General features: G+C 35.9%; 1 protein-coding gene across 5 annotated transcripts in view; it reads left to right on the top strand.

Annotated features, from left to right (window-relative positions):
- Window positions 1-23,925, top strand: part of LOC142349892 (cilia- and flagella-associated protein 47-like) — a 144,330-nt gene that overhangs the window by 23,876 nt on the left and 96,529 nt on the right. For 4 of the 5 annotated variants that reach the window (XM_075401731.1, XM_075401733.1, XM_075401732.1 and 1 more), the window contains 7 exons: window positions 2,152-2,266; window positions 7,297-7,438; window positions 7,853-7,939; window positions 9,493-9,736; window positions 15,487-15,666; window positions 15,987-16,120; window positions 19,361-19,492. In XM_075401731.1, the coding sequence (XP_075257846.1) occupies window positions 2,152-2,266; window positions 7,297-7,438; window positions 7,853-7,939; window positions 9,493-9,736; window positions 15,487-15,666; window positions 15,987-16,120; window positions 19,361-19,492 (1,034 nt within the window). The remainder of the gene's footprint in view (window positions 1-2,151; window positions 2,267-7,296; window positions 7,439-7,852; window positions 7,940-9,492; window positions 9,737-15,486; window positions 15,667-15,986; window positions 16,121-19,360; window positions 19,493-23,925) is intronic. The other variant, XM_075401734.1, reaches the window with a different exon arrangement.

The following is a 23,925-nucleotide window of genomic DNA, read 5'->3' as shown; positions in this document are numbered from 1 at the left end:
GGGATTGATTAGAGGCATAAAGCAGGAAAGATTGTAGGAAAAAGAAACAGCATTCTTATACTTAGCTACACGAACAGAAAAAAAATCCTCTCATTCTCTCCAACCTAAATCAAGACTTTACCACCGGTTCTTGTGAGACAATCGTGTTATATGATCTTCCAGCATTAATTATCTTTCCAATAAGTGTTTTAATCAAAAGCAGGAGATCTAATGCAATCAGCTTGTACCTAATTGGTTAAAGATGTTGGTTATTAAGGCTGTACACTTAATATGAAAAGGAGAGATGCTATTCTCCACAAATCTACTGAACAAATCCTTTTTCAAGTTTTTGGAAAACGCTTTAGTCTAACATTGCTGGGTAGCCGAATATTTGATCCATAGTATGAACAGAAAACATTAAGACCGCAAAAATTAGTACTGGTCCAACAATGCTTACGATTACATAATTCGACGAAAGATTTCAACTGGCTGTTTGCTTACGTCTGCCAGATTGGTACGATTTGAAGAACAGCCGAAATTTTTCATCCAAAACATTTTGAGAAAAATTGTGGATATTAACTATGAAATTAATTGTGTCGAGCGCTTTCGTTATATCTAGGAAAATTGATAGTGGTTTAAAACATATATATCACGGATTATATTACAAATCGATATCTATTTTGTTTCTACAAATATCATTTTTTCCAATAAACAAGGAGTTCAGTTATTGTTTATCTGCCAATGCGAAAAACATGTTCTGCGTTACACAGTTTGTTTTGAATCAATTGTTCGAAATGTTTACGCGACAATCTTTCAAACTCTAATGACAAGGACGTAAGGATCGGAATAAGTCGGTACTTCCTGATATCAAGTTTGCTACCACTCCTAAAAGAAGGTCTTACATAAACCTTTTCTATCTGGGTGGGACTGGCTCTTGTTAATCGAATAACTGAAAATGAACAAAACGTGGTTGACGATTAATAGTGCAGCCAGTTTGAGGAAAATAGGTTACATAACGTCAAGGAAATTTGAACCCCATTTGATTAGAGAATTGTTTTCCCGCGACCTTCTTTGAGGAAGACGTGATATCAGTTAACCAAAAAAATAATAGAAGTTTTCGGCACTTTTAGTACAATTTGTTCCCGAACAAAAACGGAGGCAAAAATGGCTGTTGACTGTTTCACATATGTTCTGAAGTCCGTTGAATTGTTTGCCATTATACATCATTACTTTTGCTGAATTGAACTTTCTCTCGCAATGCTTCTAAGCGTTCTGAAAACTTCATTTGGAGTGCAGCTTTTTGATACTTCAGTGAACATTTGTCTGTCTATCTCAACAAAACTATTGAGTTGTCTTTTCAAAACTCTAACTTTAGATGCCTTTTTTCACCTAGCAGTCAGAATTTTTCTAATTAAATGATTGACTGAGAAGACATATAAAAGAATACAGTTTTCACGGCGAGTTTATAAATGTATTGCAAACTTACTTGCCGATTGAATAAATAAGAATAGTCGGGAAATATTGCAATTCGAGACAACCGTGGTTTAACAAACCAAGCTGTGCAAAACTGTACGACTATGTTCAGACTAAATTCAGACCATTAAATATATCTTTCCTTTAATAGCCGTAAAAAATTCTTCACTTTGCCCCAGGGGCTGCCTTTATTACACGAGTGTAAAGTGTTCAGAGATAAACTATATCAGATTCAACTAAATTTTAGTGTTTAATGATTTCTAATGAAATTTTAAACATTTCTTTCAGCCATCAACTAGGCCGAAGTACCAAGATTTGGAATGTCAATCCAGTGCCAGATGAAAAGTGCTTTTATCCAGACATCCGTCCGTTCATGTCAATTGAAACGTTCACTTGCACTTTTTCAAAATGCCAACAGTTATCGTTGCCGGAATTTCAAAGTGCAGGGAATTCCTATATACAGTGCAAGAGGTTGAAGGTCATTAATTTTCGGCATTTTCAAAGTTGAAAGTTGCCTAATTTAATCACTTGACTATGCAAAGATCAGTCACATCGAACTGCTCTCGATAAACGCCTGAAATTCTCATTAGCTCGAAGGAGAGTCACGTGACCTCCTATACTTAAAGCGCTGCAAGGTCAAAGTCTTAGATCAATGATCAGTAGATCTATGTTTCTTAATTCGAAAATGTTGATATTTAGAGCCATGTTCACTCAGACGAACAGATACTCTTATGTGGACCCAGACTACGCCTACACAGATTATGAAGCGGGTGAAATAAAAGCCCACAGGGACAAATACATTAAATATATTCAGGTACGTCTTTTTAAAAATTTTTATAACCAGTTCGTTAAGTTTACGGGCCAAAATTGTTTTAAAATTGAATTTTTTTTTATCTCATAATAGCAAAAAAAGTCTACAGGTTCCGTGTCCTGTTAAACGTAAAAATTTTACTTCTGAACTAGCTAACGATTCGTATGAATTTTCTACATTGTATATTAATATAATTGTGCTTTATGTCTAATAACATATGGTTACCAGCAAAACAATAATAAGCGAACATAACTGCCTTTTTCGAGCTGTCATTTTAAATAATTATTCTAAGCATATCAAAGTTTTTCTCTTATTAATCATGAATAGTTTTTATGAGTTTTTTTTTCTACCGAAACTTTCACTTGAAATATGGTTAACCTAGCTCGGATGGACAACTTTGGGTTTCCTGATGGATTTCCTGTGTTTACCAAGTGAGGTACAGTATTTTCCTGATTCTTGCTTGTAACTCACTATAATAAGAACAACCTGAAAGTTTTCGCCAAACTATATAAAAAACCACCTCTCTTGAACTTATGAACCCAGAAATATACTTCTCCAATATAAAAAATGCGCTAAAAATTAAACTTGTTTTTGACCATAATGTGTATTTCCATTGGTGTTGTGATAGATGACATCAATTGACCTTCAGACGTAAATTTTCGTGGAATAAAAGTGAGAAATAAATATTAAAACCTTAACTCAAGATATTCATTAGCTTAACTTGCGTTTACTTTAACTCTTTTAAAGTTATTTTATCAGATCATTATTTATTGTCTACTATTTATCATGTATAGCAATCTCCAATCTATTTCTGTTTTCCAAATCTTGCTCGCGTAAGATGGAACAAATATTTGTTAATCCTATTGAAATAATGGAGAACGAGTTTTTGAAAACTGAAAAACCACTTATTTTAAGTTTAAGCGATTGACTGATATTTGATCAGTCAAAAGCTTGTTCTAGCTTATCCATGTAACTTTAATGCATTGTTACCTCTTTCTTGTCCTGGAAAAATCTATTGGATACCACTTGTTTGGTTCTAAAACAAAATTATATATTGCTTAAATGTTTTCTAACGTTTTCTTAGATCAAGTAACAGCAGGTACTTTGTTGTTTTGCTGCTATGTACCAGAAGGGGTCCCGTTTTCACCCCTATTTATTTAACCACTTCTCATTTCACACCGATTTAATCAACTCTCTATCATTTAACCCCACTATCATTTAACACCTCTATCATTTCACCCCGATTTTAATCTTTTATAAAACTAAGGACTTTTGAGGGCCATGGCCATGCCCGTGGGACTTAATAAGCATCTACCATAACCGATCATGGGATTATGTTATCAGCTTAATTATGACAAAACATGCCTTTATTGTCGACTGCTATTTGGTGGGACGAAATTATAGAGGAGTTTATTGATAGAGGGGGTTATCATGATTTGAGGGGTTAAATGATCTAGCCTGTTAACTGGAAGCAAGAAACGTGTAACGTGATTGAAACAAACTGCTTTCGCGTCGTCAGCTATGCTCGACAATATCTCTGTAGTACCTTAGTAGGTTACTTTTTGAAAACTTCCGGTAAATGCAATGAAAAAATTAATTCACCTAATTTCAACGCATTTCCTACACAAGTTCACCGCCAGACTCAACGCAATTATTACAAAAGTTCACTGCATTTGTTTTCCAACGTTTATTGAATCTGATTTAAAGTCAGATGTAAGAGCTTAGAATTTAGTGACACATAGCGCAGTGAAACCAGAAGTTGAAGACATGCAGATGAGAGGTTCGAACCCAAGTAAGGAAATTTATTTTTCGTGAGAACACCGAGAACGTGGTGAAAATAAACAATTCACCGCAATTCACCGCTGATAGATGTAAGAAATACGCAGTGACAATTATTTTTTTCACTCATTTCACCGCATTTCATACAAAAACTCAGCACCAAGCCTCGACCCGGGTAGACCCAGATAACTTTTGTTTTCATGCTTTTTTAGTGAAGTTTTCAATAGAAATTTCTTTCGTTTAATGTTAAATTTGTCAATTTCAGCCTTAATAGTACCAGTAAGCGATTGCCAGTTATCAGCATTCTAATATTAAATAGTTCAATGAGTGAGAAGCTTTGATTATTTAGTCCCATTTTCTTGTTTTTTGACATCCTTTATTTCGAATCCTTTTAATGTTGCGTCTGTTTTCCGCAAATTTTGTGTAAGTTTTCTGTAATTGTTTTAAGAACGTAATTTTTGTGCAATTTTTTATAAATTAATTTCACGTTTTTGAATCCGCTGTTTGTGGGAGAAAATATCTTAATTTTTTAAGATTTAAATAATTGTACACTTTTATTCATGTCAAACCATATGCCGCCCTGAATTTCCAATGCTGTTTTTCCTCAGAAAATGTTGATACTCATGTAATTAACAACTCCATTTTTCGAATTGTTTATCAGAAATTGATCTGATGTTTATTTTAATTGATCGTCTCCATTGGTGGTTCTTGTGACCATTCTGCACTACCTCAAGGAAGTTTAAATTTTGAAAAAAAATGCCAAGTGAAGATCAATAGAATGACTCTAAAATGCGCCAGAAACTTGTGCGCCCTATTTCGTGACATTTTTTTCAAATCACCCTGGTACCCACCCAATTGATTTTTTTGCCTTTTGTTTGTTCACATGAACCCACACAACTGAGTTCTCGAAACTCTGTCCTAATCAAGCCACAAAGTTGGGTCGAAACAATGAAGATTAAGCCCACTCATTTGTTGTCAACTGAGTTCTCTTACATAAATGACTGAGCAACTACAAGGTGCGTGAGCTAAGTCCAGGAATTAACCAGTAAAAAATTGAATGTGTTGTCGTTTGAATAAGTCTCAAAACTGGGGATTTCTAGCGATCAGCATTGTAGCTGAACCTCTCATCAAGATCACCGAACCTCCTTTAGATAACCGATTGCAGGCAGTTGATGAAATTTTCAGTTGAGAGTTTCGATTATCAGCAAGCAAAGCTATGCGCTTCAATGTTTTTTGAACCAAATCTGGGAAGCCCCCAATGATTTCAAACGACACAGGTACAAAGCAAATACCTATTTCAACATTTTTTGGGCATAATGTTCATATTTCCATGCTTAGCCATTTGTAAGATCGGAACCATACCTCACCGCATCTGAAATTAGACTGGGCTGCAGTGGGGAAGCTATGGTTGCCTCTAACGCCACTAGTTGTCCTAGAATATGTTTTCTGATCTTGAGTTGTCCTCCAAAATTAAACTTTTCTGTTTCCATACGGGTGCTAAAACTGCTGTCAAGCAAGCAGCGCATACTCTATCCCTCTCTCGTGTGTCCCGTTATATCACAACCCCCGAACTCGACAACTTTATGCGCGATCACCCTGCTTGCCCAATATTTCGCTTCGATAGTGCACTCATTTTTGTTTCTCAATGTTTAACGAAGCATTTTTTCGATACTTCAACTTATTGACTATAAATTTATATGGCTGATGGTGAAAACCCAGATTAGGAATCAGAGGTGCAAAAAGTCAAGCTCCTGATTGAAATCAAACGAGCTTTTTCCCTATTTGAAATATGATAACCAAGAAGGTCGGAGAAAGCAGCATCGTCAAGTGCCTCCTGAATATTGAATGGTATATACTGGGTGATTTTTAGATTGTTCAGTTCTTCTACTGTTTCTTTGAAGATTTGGTTGTTAGTTTTTTTCGCAATGGTTATTTTTTCTACTAAAGCGTCTGCCTGCAATACTGACCCAACATACCCCGTTTTCATTAGGTCAAATGTTTGTCTAACTTCAATGCCGGTTTGGGTAGTTGGTGAACGAGCCTGCTCACAAACGTTGTCAGTTATAATGGTGCCAAATTTTTTTTCCAAAGTTGTTCTCTTAAGATTGTCAGCATCCCGCAAAAAAGCTCAGGATTCCTCTTACGGAGTGTTACATCGCAGGGAACATACGATCTTTGGTGCACAAAAACAGCTTCGAATAATTCTATGTGCGTACTCTGGGTTTCCTAGATAAGCAATGTTGTCGAGCATTTTTTGTAATTCAATGACTTTTTACCTCAAAGATTCATCCTCAACGATCGGATTGCCAATGGCAACGCCCAGGATTTAGATTAGTAGTCCTGCTCTGCTATTCGTGACCAGAGCTCACATTTTTCTGTTTTGTGTTCTAAACCTGAACCCTCACCCAAATTCGTCGACAAATTCAATGGCGTGCAAAATTGTTGATTGCCACCAGCAAGAGTGCCATCATCCAAATGCTAGTTATGCTCTACCAGACTTGGCAACTTTGTATCAATTTTTATAGTGATTGGCCACAAAGCTAGTGAAAACAAAAGCGGTCCCAAAGGAATTCCTTGTTGTATCCAGTTTAGCTAATTATATATGTTTGTTAAATTGAAACTGACTGTTGTGAGTAACAAAAAGTCGCCAATATAGCAACTATAGGTATTATAGCAGCTGCGTCCAAATCCTTGCTTTTTTCGTGGAATGGAAAGCATTTTTGAAATCAATCTTTTTATTCTATTTCGGAGTTTTTGATTTTTGCAATTTTTCCTACGAAATTTCGGCTGCATGTACTATGATGCCAGCACCAGCTTTGACTGCTACATCTAATTGTTTTGTGTTAAATAGTTCAGCAGCTTGTGAATTTGCTTCACGAGCTATGCATTTGGTCATAAGGCGTCGAATGACTTCCTCAACAGCAATGGGACGGACGCAACTTTTCAAATTTTTCGGTGCAGTTAGTGTTGCTCAACATAGAATAGGAGCAACGAATTCGGTAAGCTGACCCCTGCTCGCTAAGATAACGAATATTGGTAAACTAGTGCTTGCTCTCTTTGATTGATCAAGGGTAGCGCAGTTTACTGCATACAGATGCTTGGGATACATTTTTGACGGCCCAGCTGCAGAGAACGACTCGATTTGGGAGTATACTGAATTTTTGGTTTTCAATCTTGAACATCTGTATTTGTCCACTCTATCTGTATCTCGACTGTTTTCGATTTTTGTTCAAAAACATACTTTTGTTCAACAGGATACTAGAAATACACGGATGAACAAGAAAGACACGAAACAGCATCTGGCTCTGAGTGATCAAGTCAACATTGGATTGAAACCAGCCAATGGACTCAAACCCCCAAAGCCAGATTTAGCTGAGCTGGATCAGGATCTGAGAGGTACGTATATGGTACAAAACTCTAACACCCCGTGAACGTTTTTTGAGGACATTTTTTTTGTTCTTCTTGTTTAACGGGAAACTTAGATGCAGATATCACATGGGATATTTTGGCATAGAGAGTATATAGATAGTCGCATAAAGTTGCAACGCTGTCGATTGCTTCAAAGGTCAAAGTTCAAATTTGAAACATCCAATTATCAGGCAAAACGATGCTCATTTGTATGCCTCTAATTTTTCAAACGCTCTCTGGCGTTTCAACTTTATGGGACTAACTACAGCAAAAGGTTGAAGCAGGTTGGTTCTAAACAAAGCTGTAACCAATATAATCAAATATAGGTTTAATCATAATTAATTCAAAAGGGCTATTTAAATAGTTCAAAAGTATTTATTTATTTATTTGTGCTCGGATCAGGCTGCAATGACTATTTTGAGGTCCTCAATCGAGATAAATGGTCTCAGAACCTCAGCGAGAAATTTCACATGCATTCACTCACCTTACGTACGTATAAGCTTGTCTTAAGATTACTAGATTTTTTGTGATTTGAGTGTTTTTCCGTGTGCGTGTGTGAGACCTTGCATAGAAAAGTAAGCATTAAAAGCTGTTTATTATCACCAGTTAGTTCATTTCGGCTAAATGCAAATTCGGTGTTTTCATTTGAGCTTAACAATAAGTTTAAACTTTAATTCTTGACCAATCATAAAATAGATTGGACGTGTGATTCACTCTGATTGGTTGGTTGGTTATTTACGGGATGTTTCTGTGTTCTACTGTTGTTCATTTTGGCTTTGTCCAATTAGCCGACAAATGATAAGCCAACATTGAACGAGTATTGTTTGTATCCATACCAAGCAGGGGAAAGGTAAAGTCGAACGGGCGGCGAGCAGAATTCCTTAAAATAAGAGAAAAAAAAGAACGAAAGCCATAAATATTTATTGACCAGAATTGCTTGATTTAAAACCATAACTTAAACAGTACTTTCGTGGAAAAGTTCGAAAAACAGCGTCCGGACAATTTATCTGTCGGAGCTAGGAATTAAAGCCCAATGGGCACATAGCCGAATGAGAAAAATGCGAAACAGCTTATATTCGGAATTTGATTGGCTGAACAATAATTAATTTAATTGGGCAGACGCCGTTAGAGCCGAACGGGCGCAGAGCAGAATGTCCTAAAATGAGATTTAAAGCCGAATATTTCTCCAGCTCTGATTGGTTGAAATTAAACTTCTTCCTTTAGTGACATTTTTGTGAAAAAAGACCTACAAAATAGCGTAACGAAGGTCTATCCGTGGTCGCAACCTGATTCGTCTGCGCTCGTTCGGCTCTAATTCTTAACACCATTTAATTGGTTCAGGTTTAGTATATTAGTATACGTTTAAATAAATTGTAAGTGAGGGGGGGATGGGGGTGACCGCCGTATTGGCCGACAGGGCGTTTAGCCGACAACCAAAAAATGAGAAATTTAGCCGACAATTTAAGTAAAATGAGCAATAAAACTTATTCTGAAGCTGTGACTGGCCAATTTAAAACACTATTTCGTAAGCGGACAAATATACCGCAGTTTTTTCATCGACTAGTGTAACGAATGTCTATCAACTAGCGTAGCAAAGGTATTTTACCGCATCTGGCCATGCCTCGCGGGCCATGGCCATGCCTCAGCGGCCCGTGGGACTTGATATGAATCTATCACAACCGAACTACTGATTTATGGACCAATGAGACTTTTATGACCAATTGAAGTAAAATTTATGACCAATTATGATAAAACTGTCGGCTAAATTTCCCATTTTTTCCTTGTCGGCTAAACGCCCTGTCGGCCAATTTTCCTAGCACCGAGGATGGGAGTCACATGTATACGCTGCTGTTTATGTTTAAAAGCGGTGGGCTTAAAATTAAAATCGACCAATCAGATCTCGGAAATATTTGGCTTTAGTTATATTTCAATCTGCTAAACGCCCGTTCGGCTCTACTGGCTTCCGCACTTCAGATGACATCTAATTTCTCTGCAGTTTTCGGAGTTGATAAAAGCAATTTACTTCCCCTTTTACCTTTCAGCGGCCGATAAGTCCAAAAGTGGAAAACCTGGCTCATCCGACACAGCCATGACAAAACTCCTAAGCGCCAAATCTCTGAATGAAATTGAGGAAAAGGCAAATAGGAGGAAGATTATGGACGGACTAAACGCAATTCCGATGAGCAATCAAGAGAAGATAGAATGTTCTAGAACTCTGACGTCACAGGAGTTGAGGAACGTTGTCATTGGTCCACCCTCCGTCGACTTCGGTCAAATTTGTTTGAGGTAAGTTTCTCGATGTTTTCTACTTTTGTTTTATCTGTGGTTCGTATTAGAGTTTGCAATGAAAACTAAAACCGCGAGACAAATTAGCTTTTTGTCAAGTTTTTTCCGAGTTAAAATATTCAAAAAATCAATTTCTGATTCTGATCCTGCAATTTTTTTTTACTTTTCAGAAAAAAATCTTGACCCTTCCTAGTTAGCATCAAAGATTGCTTGTCTATTATCAAAAATTAATATATAGTTCATCAATATTTAGTCAAAAAAACAAATCTCAGAATATTTTTACTTGTCTTTCTCGTAATTTTCGTTCTTTTAACTAAGCAATGTACAGACTAATTCTGAATTGGTCTTGTGAATTCAGACTACTGACGGTAGGATAGTCCAGCGTTCCATTTTGGATCAATATAGTTAATTTGTTCGCTTTTTTGCAAAATGGAGTTGAAACATGCTTTGAGCTGTGGAAAAATAAACACTTTATTGTCCTAAATATTTGCAGTATTTTTAAGCAACTGATTTGCATGAGGACAAGCGGCGGTTATGTATCTATATGAGCAAAATTGTTTGTTTTAATTTAATACACTGAATTTTGAAGATTTTTACTTTTATCTATCTTTGTTCCTATGAAGGGGGAGGAGAAAGAAAGCAACTTGCATACTATTGATATGTCGGGAGATTTTTTTGGGCATACCGCAATTGTTGCAACAAGTTCTAAAAAAATTTTTGGGAAATTGTAATTTTCTAGTCCGAAATGGTTTTTGATTTTTTTCATTGGCTGGAAATGGATTAAAAATATCAATTTTCAAAAGTAGATATGCCTATTTTTCAACTACAGAAACCGCTTCCTTTTTGCCTGTTGAATTTTTTCTTTTCATTGCCAGTCGAACTGAAATAACCCTTGTAATGGTTTTTATAAAAGTGAGAATCATTTCAAGTTAAGTATACAATTATAAAGGTGCAAAATGTGTTCGAAAAGAACACTGAGTTTCATGAATTGTTGTTTTTGCTACCAACAATTAGCGGCAGGGAGATAACTTTGCTTTTTAATTAAAAAAGGCACAGTAACGTAGTTTAATTAATGCTAATGTAGTAAAATGCAAGTTCATACTTTATATTAGATATTAGAACACTTAGCTGAAGTAAGCTAATTATTCAATTACATCCCTCTAAAAATAGAATGACCCAATTATTTTAACCAGTAACATTGTGTAAAATGGCCAATGGACGTTTTATCGTTCTACTTTTTGCCATTTGAGCGACAGCGAATAATATTGATGCAGCAATTAATTCTGAACGCAACCCCCTTCAAGAGAACTGTATATGTTGAAGCAAAAGCTACAACGGACGATATATTAATATTAAGAAAAATAAAGAGATTGAGAATGTGACAATTTAATAAAGTCAGATTTCAAACTAAGAAATTGAGAAGTAACTTTTGAGAAGTTTAGAAATAATTCTAACTCAAATTCTGATAACTTTTTTCTCAAGTATTACTGTTGAAGAATTGTTAATGATATTTTCCTGAGCAGAACTTTGTTCAAAGGAACAAAAATAAATCTTCATAACCTTTTTACTGAAAGAAAATTTCTCGTTCACTTTCTCAACCATTTCTTTTTGAAGTTAACGTTTATATCCTGAGTTAATTTCGTTATCAACCAAACTGGGCTTTAAATTATATCTATCTAAAACTTTTATAAACCTTATAACCAAACTAGTTAGTCGAATATGCTTATATGAATCTTTAAAAAAAATATTCGAGACGTATAAGGCTTAGACAAAGAAACCTCGCACCCTCATGCCTTTAGTATAAAAATAAGCAACCAGTGAGGCACGCATAAAAGTCTCTATCTTTCTAAAGCAAAAAATTAATAACAATATTAAAATAATGTCATCCGGAGGAGGAACACCAAATAGTGCAGCCTTTTTAGCTCCATCTGGGACTAGTAAAACAATATCTGTGAGCTCTGCATCAAGTACAGCTAGCGCTGCTGCTGTAACAAGAGCACTAACTGATATCCCCTCTCCAATCCTAACATGTCACTTGTTACTCTCTCGAGAAGTGGCCAAAGACAAAGTGCAAATGTATTCTGGAGCTCTGATGATTATAAAATGAATTTCTCTGGGTACAACACTACCTGCAGACCACGCCGGACCAACAGAAACGTTTTGATCGCTACCAACAGAAACGACAATAGAGTAGTTCAACAAGATACCACAAGAAATCTCTACCAAATTAATTGCATTTCATAATTTGGTTTACAGATAGTCGTGATTAATGTAAATATCGGTTAGAAGTGCCACTAGACAAGAAGGGGTATTAAAAATTATTTCCACTGTATTAAACACGCTGTTGATAGGGGCTGTCTGAAAACAACCCGCACAATTAACAGACCCTTGCCAAATTGTCATTGAAATTACAATACAACAGTGACCACGAGAGCAGAGGTACATTGAGTTTGCTATAAGATAACTACAGCCCCCCTCCATAAAGCACAAATTCCATTAATACAGGATGGAAAGTCCGATTAATGATGGGATGAAATACAAAATCAGTTAATAACAAAAGAGTTAACATTTGCTGTTAGCACTGATGGCACAGTAAAACAAACAAATAATAATCCTAGTAGCTTTGAAGCGCAAATCAAAGAGCTTACTAGCCTAATTAGAAATAATGAAGTTAGCGCTATTAACAGAAGGCCTTCTGAAGATCCCAATATAAACGGTCGGTCAAATAACACACGATTTTGCAACTATTGCCGTAGGCAAGGACATTCCATTTCCATTTGCTCCAAACAATGAAAAGAGAGCTCACTGAGGAAAAAGAGGAAAAGCTTCCTTCTTTATTGACTACATAACAAAATAACAAGAAACCGTACTTCAATAACTGAAACCGCCAAAATAACGTTAGTATTGAATACGATAATTGCAGATACAGAAATGAACATTTGGTCTACTCAAGACTGATGCGATACAGTAATATAAACGTGAAAATCAACATTTTAACGCTGCTATCTCCCAATCACACTCTAACCATAATTCGCGTCAAGCAGTGGTTATGATCAACAACGTCGCTCATCGCACGCACTCTGTCCACCGGGTAAAGGATCAAAACCAAGAAACAGAATACCACAACCGGAATATCTATATAACGGATTTGTTACCTTTGAACTTCTAAATGCTCCAAAAGTTATAACAAATAGTAATCCGAAGTCCAGGATTTACCTGAATTTGTATCATTTGACCACCGGAGACATAATTAAAAATAGGTTGAAGTGGATTGGAAATTAAAATGGATTGGAAATTGAGAACCTAATTGAGCCCAACACAAGTACAAAAATACATTGCGGCAACTTTTTGGAAAAGCAAAAACTCAAACCTAGCATGAGGATTTTCTCTGCTATAAAAATTACAAAATCCTACAGCGGATCACAAATTCGTATGTTAGGTTAAACTGCAGTAAAATCACCCGTTGATACTGATGGAAAGTATGAAGCAAACTATAAATTAAGGGCTACACCACAAGGAGCGTCTAACCTGATTTTTTTAAAGCTTTGATATCCCTGATGTAGAATTAAAAGAACACACAAGAGTAAACAGTTATGAAACTTTGGATAAGGAAAAGCAGTATTCACAAGTAATAGAAAAGGTGGCAATTGTCTTGGCTCCAACCACTTACGCACAAGCAAAATCGAACAACTTGTATAGGCACCAACTTATTAAGAGCCAACTAAAAGTTTTTATCCTCCTTGCAACTTGTGTTACAGACAATTAGGCAAGAATATCAAGAGAGAAAATCAATCAAATATTGATGATTTCCCAACCTCTCCATGGTAATTATATAATTGAACTTTCAATTAATCCTTTTAGCAGTATTTTGGACAAATTAGACGACAATGTTTTCTTATTGGCATTCGAGAACGGCGCACCTACCTCCAAGCTTTCAAATGACATCATTTCGGATCATCACCATCGCGCATCATCACCAACTTCAATATGAGGAATTTGTCTCTGCTCGAAACATTAAGGGGCACCCGCGAAACGTCATGTCGCTAAATTACAAGCTGCACAACCACGAGAACTTCTACAAATTGGTCTCATATAATCCAAAAACAAAGACCTATTGCGCAAAAAATATTGGAATAGACAAAGAAGCACGCTCCGCACCCTTCCATTTTTAACAGCAAACTTATAGTCATCCCCGGATCCTTATATCCGAAATCGGGAACAAAGTTTCCTGATGGAACAATATAAGAATTATCAATTGCAGCAGAGAAAGGCGAGTTTCCAATAACAGTATGTAAAATGTCCAATGGACAATTTATCGTTGTACTTTACGCCATTTGAACGGCAGCGAATATTATTGCTGCGGCAATTCTATCTGAATGGAATCCCCTTTTTAAAAGAACTATATATATATATATATATATATATATATATATATATATATATTAAAGCAAGATTTACAATGAACGAAATAGCAAGAGAGATAGAGACATAGATTGAGAAAAAGACAAATTACTAAAGCGAGATTTTAAAGTAAGAAAGCGAGAACTAACTTTTGAGATGTTAGGAAAAAATTCTGACTAAACTTCTGATCACCTTTTTCTCAGCTATTACTGCTGAAGAATAGTTCAAGATTTTTTCCAAACCAGGAGTTTTTTAAAGGAACAAATTCATTAATAACATTTTGAAAGGCAGAAAAGTTCTCATTGACTTTCTCGATCCTGCCTTTTTAAAGTTTGCTTTTATATCTTGTGTTAAATTCGTTAAAAACCCAATTGCGCTTTAATTTATACCTATGTTAAATATTTATAAATCTTATATAAATATTATAACTAAACTAGTTAGTCGAATTGACTTTTTTAAATCCTTAAACAATTTTATGAGACTTATAAGGCTTAGAACGATAGCGTGTACTTAAGGTTCAGCTGTTAGAAGAAATTTTATTATAAAAGCAAAACCTGAATTTGAAAGAAGTGTACTTAAGATCTCATTTTTCATCCCTGCAGCTACTTGTCTCCCTAAAAAATCATCTTTTCAAAATGAGTTCATTGCAAACCATCATTTAATTAATTTTTGAATTTTGTCGTGGCATCACATAAAGTTTTCCTGATTTATCTAATGTAACATAAACTTTCTTTATTCTGAGTTATTGATAATTAACATGAACTTTTAGTTAGTATACTAAAGGCATGGGGGTGCCAGGTTTATCTCAAAGTTCTGACTCGATGGTCGTTCCTATGAATGTCTTTCCCAGTTGTTTTGCCGATTGAAATGGCTTTTTTGCAACCCCAAGCCAGTAGATGGTCTGACAGTAGGTTTCAGGTTTCGTACAACTAAAATTAAATAGCATGCTATTTTGTATCTGAGAAGGGAACTTTTTAAATTTTTTCATCCACTTTTTGATCAAAGTCGTTCAAACTTGGAGCGATGATAGCACGTTTTAGCAGCCCAGCTAATTTTTCTTCTAAGGTCACAATAAGGGTTTATACTATGGTACTCAAATGAACAGCTGGGTATTGTAAATGGCTGATGAGTAACGAGTTGATCAAGAGAGGACAATAGAGGTCATCATCTATCACCTTAAAAAAGCATCTCACAACTATCAATTAGTAAGCATAACATATTTGAGGAGGGGGCTATAATGGGAAAGACCACCATTATAGCCCTCCCTCCCCATTTATGGCTTTTTAACCATGATGGTGGTCGTTAATGGAATGACTTTTGGAGAAAAAATGGGAAAGGATTTATTTCAGGTCAGTGAACAGCAAGGACATGGTTATAGCAAACAACCTGGACCAACACATCCACATTTCAGTCAATATAGACTGTAGGGAATTGAGACAGACTAGTCCTCTCAGCCAAGTGGTTCCTCCAAACTCAAAGGCCAAACTGCCACTTGTATTCGAAAGCAACACTAAAGGACGATTCCAGAGGTACGCATTATTATTTTTTTTTGGGGGGGGGGGGGGTTGGGGGGGGGGGGGTCTAATCAGACCCACATTATCTTTTTTGGGGGTCTAATTAGGCTAAACAGGTGCAACTCTTGTGAAAATATACCAGTTTTGGGTTCGAAACCTGTATCTTATAAATAGCCGATCTAATTCATTTAAATTTACTTATAAGGCAGGCATACTAATCTTCTTAGTCCCTGGCCTCATGTTTTTTTTGTTTTTTTTTCGCGTTTTTGATGGCTTCTTGTCTCTTTGAAAGCATCTTTGAAGGCAAATTTGGCCAATGAGTCTTTCTGTTGCAGAAATATTTCCTATGCTATCAACCACACGCACGTGAACCACATTCTGGTGTATGCGGATGTTGTTCCGGTGGCTTTGGAGTTGAGCGACACTGAACTCACCCTTCGACCGGACGCATCCGGAGGTTCTACTTCAGGTTAGTCTAACTAGTTCACCTAAGACATTTTTAAGACATATTTGTATGCAAGTAAACGTATTTTTTACCAAGCAAAGTTTTTATTCATATAAGTACGAAACCAAAGTTTTTGAGAACTGTAATTCTCCCGAAGAGTTTTCGACGGTTAATATGATGCGGGTTTGGTATAAACACGTTGAAAAAAAAACACTTGTATTCTTTTGTGGGACAGGTAACTATATAAAAAAAAGAACTTCAGTCAATTATAGCAAATTGTTTACAATGCCAAGTTTTGTCACAACGCTTCTGCTGAACAATTGGTGAATGCATTTTGTTCTTTTTGCGTTTTCCTTTTTCCTTATAGAAAAAGGAGTTCGGCGAACATATGCAATTGCGTTTTCCAAAATTTGTTTTCCGGTTAGTTACAATCAAATGTATATAATAGGCTAATCTATCTACGGGTTAAAAAATTTTCGCTTTCTTTAAGTCTACCGAGCTCTGAAATTTGCAGCGAGGAATCCTGAACAAACGTAATTTGAAGCTAATCATGGTCAACAAATAAAATAATATACGCATAATCTCAATAAGCGCGTATAATTTAAATCTCCTTGACGGGTCGGCGGTCACACCTCGTTGCAAAAAGCTATTCGTTGTTTCCTCTGTACATCCTACAGCGGATAAGAGGTATGGTCTTGGTCAGTGCCCTGCAATTTTTTGCATAAATTTGTCTTGCCTATTTTGCGGTAGTTAAAGTATAAATGGACACTTCTAACTAGGTTATGGGTAGAACAGTCAATATATTGTTTTTAGCAATGAGAGTGCTTGGAATTTCCGTCCAGTTGGAACAAAATTTAGTGTCGTCCACTTGATATGTCATCCTGTTGATTGGCCTCCCTAAAAAAATTCATGAGTAATTGAGCTCCTTGTCTAAAAATAGAATGAACTATTTACTCTGCAGAAAATCAATTAAATAGCTGATTTTATCTGCGCTAGCAACCAAGTTGTCATTGCAGTGTTTTGTTCATTTGCGTTGCACGCTAATCATACTGCTTGTGGTCGGTTTCTCAATTGCTGCTGGGCTGCACAGTCAGGGGAGTCTGTCGCCCTGAAAATCAATCAAATATAATAAAAGAAAAGGCTTGTTACTCTGGTAATTCAATTCTTGCACCCTTATGCGCTGTTCCAAATTGGATTTCTCTAAAATTTGTAAATAAGCAAGTAATATCAAAACTGAATCACAAAATAGATATAAGAAAAAAATACTTGCACTATCATGAAAAGAACAACTTCAAGACGATTTATAATAGTAATTACTAATGTTAATATAAACATCGAGGTTTATTTCTCCGAAGCATTTCAAAGTAAAGGCTCACAATAATTCAAATTGTCTTGACATTGTTGAGTTTCTCAACTGTTTCCTCTTACTAAACCGAAGTTCTAAACCAATGTCACAGAATGCTTAGCAACGCTTTTTCACGTTTTCTTCGGTTGTCTCTGGTCCTTTTTATGTCTCTTTTGAATTGTACTTCAATTGCTGCTTATACTACTTATCCTAATCAATCAAACCTTAATCTCTGTATTCAACGTTGCATCTTGCACTTGAAATCTGCCGCTTTCTATAAGAAGGCTCTGTTTACTTTGCAAACGGATCATAGCTAAATTATGCTCCGTCATGAAAATTGTTCTCAACCATTGATAAATCTTCGTCCTGTCATCAGTAAACGATCTTTGGACTCCTATGTAAACAGAGCAACTTCACTTCATCACACAAGACATGTGATGTCAATCACTGTTTGCTCGATAAAATTTTAAGATTTCATTGAAAAGCTCTTGTCGCCCCATTTTTTTGAAATCAAAATCGACGCCAAGGTGATGGTGGTAATCATTTTTGTCAAAATCAAATGTTTTTCTTGAGTTCTTTCTTGAAAGTTTTATAACTCTAAGTGTTATAGAAAATGATTCTTTCGATTTTAAAACTGCCTCAATTACTCGTGTTTAAAAATGCGGAAAAGACCAAATTCTCTAAAAGGATAAAGTTCAACATTCAGGTTTCATTCAGGGATGACGGTAAAAAGGGGATCCAAAATGGCAAAAACAAATATTTCCGCAGAATGTTCTCTCATAGGTTTACCTGTAAACAGATTTTCCGAAAACATTCGGCTACGAAAATAGTCATCACGCTCACATTTTCGTTAACTTCTTGATGGGTCCATATTTCAAAAAGTCATCTTGTGACCCACTGGTCAAAATCGTTCAGGTTAAAACGTTTAAAAATTTAAAAGCGGTTGAGTTGGAACTAACTGCTTGCCGATTATTTTATACGGGACATTAGCCAGTGTGATTTGTTTTTCTCAAATAGTTGTTGTTCCCGAGAACGTACAATTTCAGTTTGTCAAAAATAGCTGGGGTGCGTGTATTTAGTCCGTAATTGTTTTGTGTTATCAAATTATTACAATTTTAAAATTATTCGGTGGCATAAAAACGTAATTTTTACTTTTCTTCACTGAGGTTCTCACCATTCAAAAATTTCACCATTCAAAAGCGCTCAGATTTTTACCCTAGCCCTCCAAAAATTATAAAGCTTCCCGAGCAAATCATTCTTTATTCAAATCAAACAGAGCGACGTGCGGTAGTTGCGTTAATATATTGATTGTGTATCGATTCTGACGTCTAAATTTGATTCTCGTTGCCAAAATTAGTGCCGATCGGACAATTGTCCGCAACGTAACATTTTCAATATATAGTGCTGATAATTCTCACCTTGAAAATACGATCGCCGAAAAAACCCAAAAACTACTTAATTACTTTTTTTCCTGCAACTACATTTGACAAGAACGCCTGCTTATTCCTTTTGAACGGATCTCTGCCAGTTTCTCCTTTTCAAACAGTTATTTTAACCTCAAATTGAGAATAACCTTTCAATCGCTCTTCTTTATTTATTAATTACTTGAAGCGGGGTGGTCTGAAATACTCAAACGCTTTCCATTGACAAATTAAACATTGTTATAACATTGCGTCAAAATTTCAAGCCCGTTAATCCAAAATAACTTCGACGGGGGGGGGGGGGGTTATTGGTTGCACGCTGTTTTCATGAAACTACTAGGTGCGTTTGCCTCTGGTAAAATATGAATTGAGGTTAGCTCAAAAAAGTTTTTTTTGCTTGATCGACTTAAGTTCCTCCGCGTTGTTGAACAATTCAATTTCTTCATTTCTTTGCTGCACAAAATTTAGCACTTTTTACAGTTTATACAATTTCTTCAGGTGGCGGTGGTGGAGCAGTAGTGTTTCGTGAGACAGTGACGCTGTTTAACAGAAGGAATTACGCGGCAGAGTTCACTTGGAGTCCCATCATAGGCGAACAAGGCACTGCATTCTCAGTGCGACCCGCTACAGGTCTGTTAACATGTCATGTAACTAATTGAAAACTAATATTAATTTTCTATATTTTTAAGCTGGAAAGTTATAATCAAGGTCGCACGCGGACCTATATTGGATAATTTTTGACGTTATTTAGACTTGGATTTAGACTGCCGAGGTTAAGGTCCCAGACCCGAGCCAGCTCTGATCAGACCGGCTTGAGTGTGAAAAATACCGAAGTGTGAAAAAAATCATGATCATGGCTCTGAATCACCGATGAAATTAGACTTGTCCAATACTGAAGTTGACTTGGCATTAAGTCGGGGCGATAAAACCGCATTTTTCACAAATAATTGGCCTCGAATGTGCTGATCAAAAAAAATTAACGCTTTTCAGCGCGCTGCTTCTTCTATATATTAATTCAGTGTCGACATAAAAGGCACCATGTTTAAGCTCCTAATCTTTACATGTTTTAACAGCCCCTAAACATGCTTTTCGGCAAAAAGCGACTGGCAACAGTCGGATTCGAACCGGGGTCCGTGAGTTAAGAGGCAGAAGCGCAATGATTTGAGCTAAGAAACAGATGAGCCGCGTATTTATCGGGATTTTTGTCCATTAACGTCGCATCCGTTTCCACTTTCTCCAATTCCCTCCTTTTTTCACAATTTTTGTGCTCCATGCCTTTCTCCTGTCACTATCTGTCTTCTATCAATCAACATATTAAAAATAATTCGAATACCTATACCACCATGTTTAAGCTCCTAATCGTCACATGTTTTAAGGCCTCTTAAATATACATCAAAGCCTTTTGATTCGCATGTATTTTGAAAAAGGTCAATGACTGAAAACTTGACCTTGCCAAAAAGTAAATGACCGAAAAGTTACCTATGCCGTAAAGGTCAATGACTGAATACTGAATGTAAAAATGGTTCATTGTTCGAAAAGCTGCCTATGACCAAAAAGCTGTCATCTATATCTATATAATAATTCAACGTCGACAGAGAGCCACTGAACACCATGTTTAAGCGCCTCTCTTAACATGTTTTAATGGCCCTTAAACATGGTTTTCTGAGAAAGTGACTGACAACAGTCGAGTTTGAACCTGGGTCTATGGTTTGAGAAGCGGAAGCGCAATGAGTTGAGTTAAGGAGCAGTTGAGGCGCGTAGTTTATCGGGACTTGTGTCCATTAACGTCGCATGCGTTTCTCCTTTTTCCAATTCGCTCCTTTTTGCACACATTTTTTGTGCTCCATGTCTTCCCTCCTGTCACTATATATCCTCTTTATAACCTATACCACCTATTCGAATACCTATACCACAGTGTTTAAGCTCCTAATCTGCACATGTTTTAAGGCCTCTTAAACATGCAGCAAAGGTAAACATGCAGCATTTTGATAAAGGTCAATGACCGAAAAGCTGCTGTCGCCGAAAGAGTCAATAACCCGAAAGCTATCTATGCCGTAAAGGTCAATGACTGAATAGGCGCGGATGCAAAAATAGGTCATTGACCGAAAAGCTGCCAACGACCGAAAAGTTGCGTGTGCCAAAAGGGTCATTGACCGAATAACTGTGGATGCAAAAATAGGTCAATGAGTGAAAAACTGTAGTACAACATGAATCCATTTATTACACGAAGAGTCCTAGAATGATTTGTGTTGATGTATCACAGATGTTGACAGAATAAAGATTCTCTAAGTAATGGTCAATCACCGAAATGAAATCGAAGATCAAAAACGTTACAAAATAGCTGTGACAAGCTTTTTTTGTAACGTTTTAAAATTCTCCGTAACATAGATTGATTCGATTCTTCTAATCAGAACTTGTTACGCAAAATGTTTGCGTGACCAAATTGGTTTTTAAATTATCTATTGCTTCACTGTTTTCAATTTTGTTTACGCCTTTTATGATGAGACTGCGATCAAGCAAAATTGAAAAAAGTGAAGCAAAAGATCATTCAAAAATCCAAATCGGCCACGCAAACATTTTGCGTAATAAGTTGCAAATAGAATAATCGCATCAATCTATTTTAAAGTCGGGTTTGAACCTGGGTCTATGGCTTGGGGAGCGGAAGCGCAATGAGTTGAGCTAAGGAGCAGTTGAGCTGCGTATTTATTGGTATTTTTGTCCATTAACGTTGCATTTGTTTCTACTTTCCCAATGCCCTCCTTTTTTCACACTTTTTAGTTCTCAATGTCTTGCCTCCTGTCACTGTCTTCTATATATCTATCTTAATATTAAACGTAATTCAAATACATACCTCCATGTTTAAACTCCTAATCTTCACATGTTTTAAGGCCTCTCAAATATGCAGCAAAGCGTTATGCACGTATTGTGAAAAATGTCAATGACCGAAAACATGTCCCTACCAAAAAAGTTAATGAGCGAAACCTTACTTATTAGCCGTAAAGGTCAACGACTGAATAGTGGTAGATGTAAAAATGGGTCACTGACCGAAAAACTGCGTATGACCGAAAAGCTCTCATTTTCAAAAAGTTAATGACCGAAAAGATACTATGCAATAGGGGTCACTGACTGAATAGCCGCGGATGTAAAAATAGGTCATTGACTGAAAATTTGCCTGTGCCAAAAGGATCAACGACTGAAAAACTGCAGTTTCAAAAATTGGTCAATGACAGAAAACCTGCTTATAAAGTCAAAAAATTTATTACTCAAAATAGTTCTTTAATGACATGTACTGATTCATCTCACATATTGACGGAACAAAGAATACCTAAGTTAAGCTCAATTACCGAAATGAAATCGAAGATGCAAAAGTGTCCATTTAAATCAGCTCGATAGTAATATGGCGGGGACTAGCTTTTGTGTAACGTTTTTACTTTCTCCCTTCCATTTCACTTCGTTTTTTTCTGTCCTTTTTTGTTTTTCTTCTATCATGCTTTTCTTTTTCTTTTTCTGTCCTTTTCCCTCCTGTCTTTTCCTTTTTCCTGTCTTTTTCCTCATTCTTTCCTCCTTCTTGGCTGTATTTCTTTTCTGCTTTTTTTCTGCTTTTTTTTCATTTTTCTCTATTTCGTTTCTCTTTTTTCGTTTTTGCTTCTTTCTTGTTTTTTCTGCATTTTTTATCCCCCTTTCTTTCTTACTTTTCACTTTCTTTTCCCTTCTCTCTCATTTGTCTTTTATTTAGTTTCTCCCATTCGTTTCGCTGTTTCGTTTATTTTTTTCATCCTCTGTATTTCTTTCTTGCTGTTCTTTTTTTCTGTCTTTCTTTTCTCTCTTTCTTTTCTCGTTTTTCCTGTCTTTTTCTCTTTTTTTTTCTGTGTATTTACACTTTTTAAATTTTTTCTTTTTTTCTGTCTTTCTTTCATTATTCTTCTTCGTTTCTTTTTTCGTTTTCGCTTCTTTCATTTGTCTTTTCTTCTGTCTTTTTTCTTCCCCTTTCTGTCTTGCTGTTCGTTTTTTTTTGCGCTTCTCTCTTTTCACTTCTCTCTTTCATTTGAGTTTTTTTCTCTTCGGTTTTTCTCTTTCCTCTTTTGTGTTTTTCGGATCTTTTTCCTCTGCCTTTCTTTTATCTCATTCTTTTTTCTCTTTCGTTCCTCTCTTTCGGTTCTGTCTTAAGTTCCTCTCCTCTTTCTCTCACTCTTGCTTATTTCTCTTTGTTTTCTGTATTTTTTCATTTCTTTCTTCCTTTTGTCTTTTTGTTCTTCTCTTCTGTCTTTCTTTGTGCTCATTCGTTTTTCTTTTTCGTTTCTTGTTCTTTTCTCTTCTCTTTTTTTATCTCTTGCTTTTATTTTTTCTCTTGTTTTTCTTTTCCGTCTTTCCTTTTTTTCTTTTCTCTCTTTTCTCTTTTTTCTGTTCTTTTCTGCTTTTCTTTTCTTTTGCTTCTCATTTTTCTTTCTTTTCTGTCATTCTTCTCTCTTTTTTGCTGTTCTTTTTTGTCTGCTTTTCTTTTCTCTCTTTCTTTGGTCTCTTTTCTTTTTCTTTTTCTGACTTTCTTTACTCTACTTCTTTTTCTCTCTTGCGTTCCTTTTTCGTTAATTCTTCATTTTCTCGTGTTCTCTTCGTTTTCTGGTTTTGTTTTCACTCTTGCTTTTCTCTCTTTCTTTTCTCTCCCGCTTTCCTCTCCTATATTTTTTTCTATCTTTCTTTTCACTTTTTTACCTCTTTCGTTTCTGTTCTTTTTTCTTCCTTTCTTTTTTCTTTTCGTTTTTGTTTTCTCTCTCTCTCTCTCTCCTTTCTTTTCTGTCATTTTTCTTTCTTTATTTTTTCTTTTTCTCTCTTTCTCTTCTGCTTTTCTCTCTTGCTTCTGTCCTGTTTTTCTCTTTTTTCCATTTTCTCTCTTTTGTCTCTTTTCTGTCTTTCGTTTCTCGATTTTTTTTCTGGTTCGATTCTTTTTGTTCCTTTTCTCTCCAACTTTTATTGCTTTTCTCTCTCGTGTTTCCTTCTTTTTTCTTGCTCTTTTTTTCATTTGTCTTTTTGTTCTTTTCTCGCTCTTCTCTGTTCTCTCTCCTTTT

Source organism: Convolutriloba macropyga, chromosome 11 (genome assembly GCF_964194025.1).
Source record: "Convolutriloba macropyga chromosome 11, txConMacr16.3, whole genome shotgun sequence".
In the NCBI taxonomy this organism is placed as follows: Eukaryota; Metazoa; Xenacoelomorpha; order Acoela; family Convolutidae; genus Convolutriloba; species Convolutriloba macropyga.
Note: the sequence above shows the minus strand (reverse complement) of the source record. Positions and strands in the feature narration are given on the sequence as shown.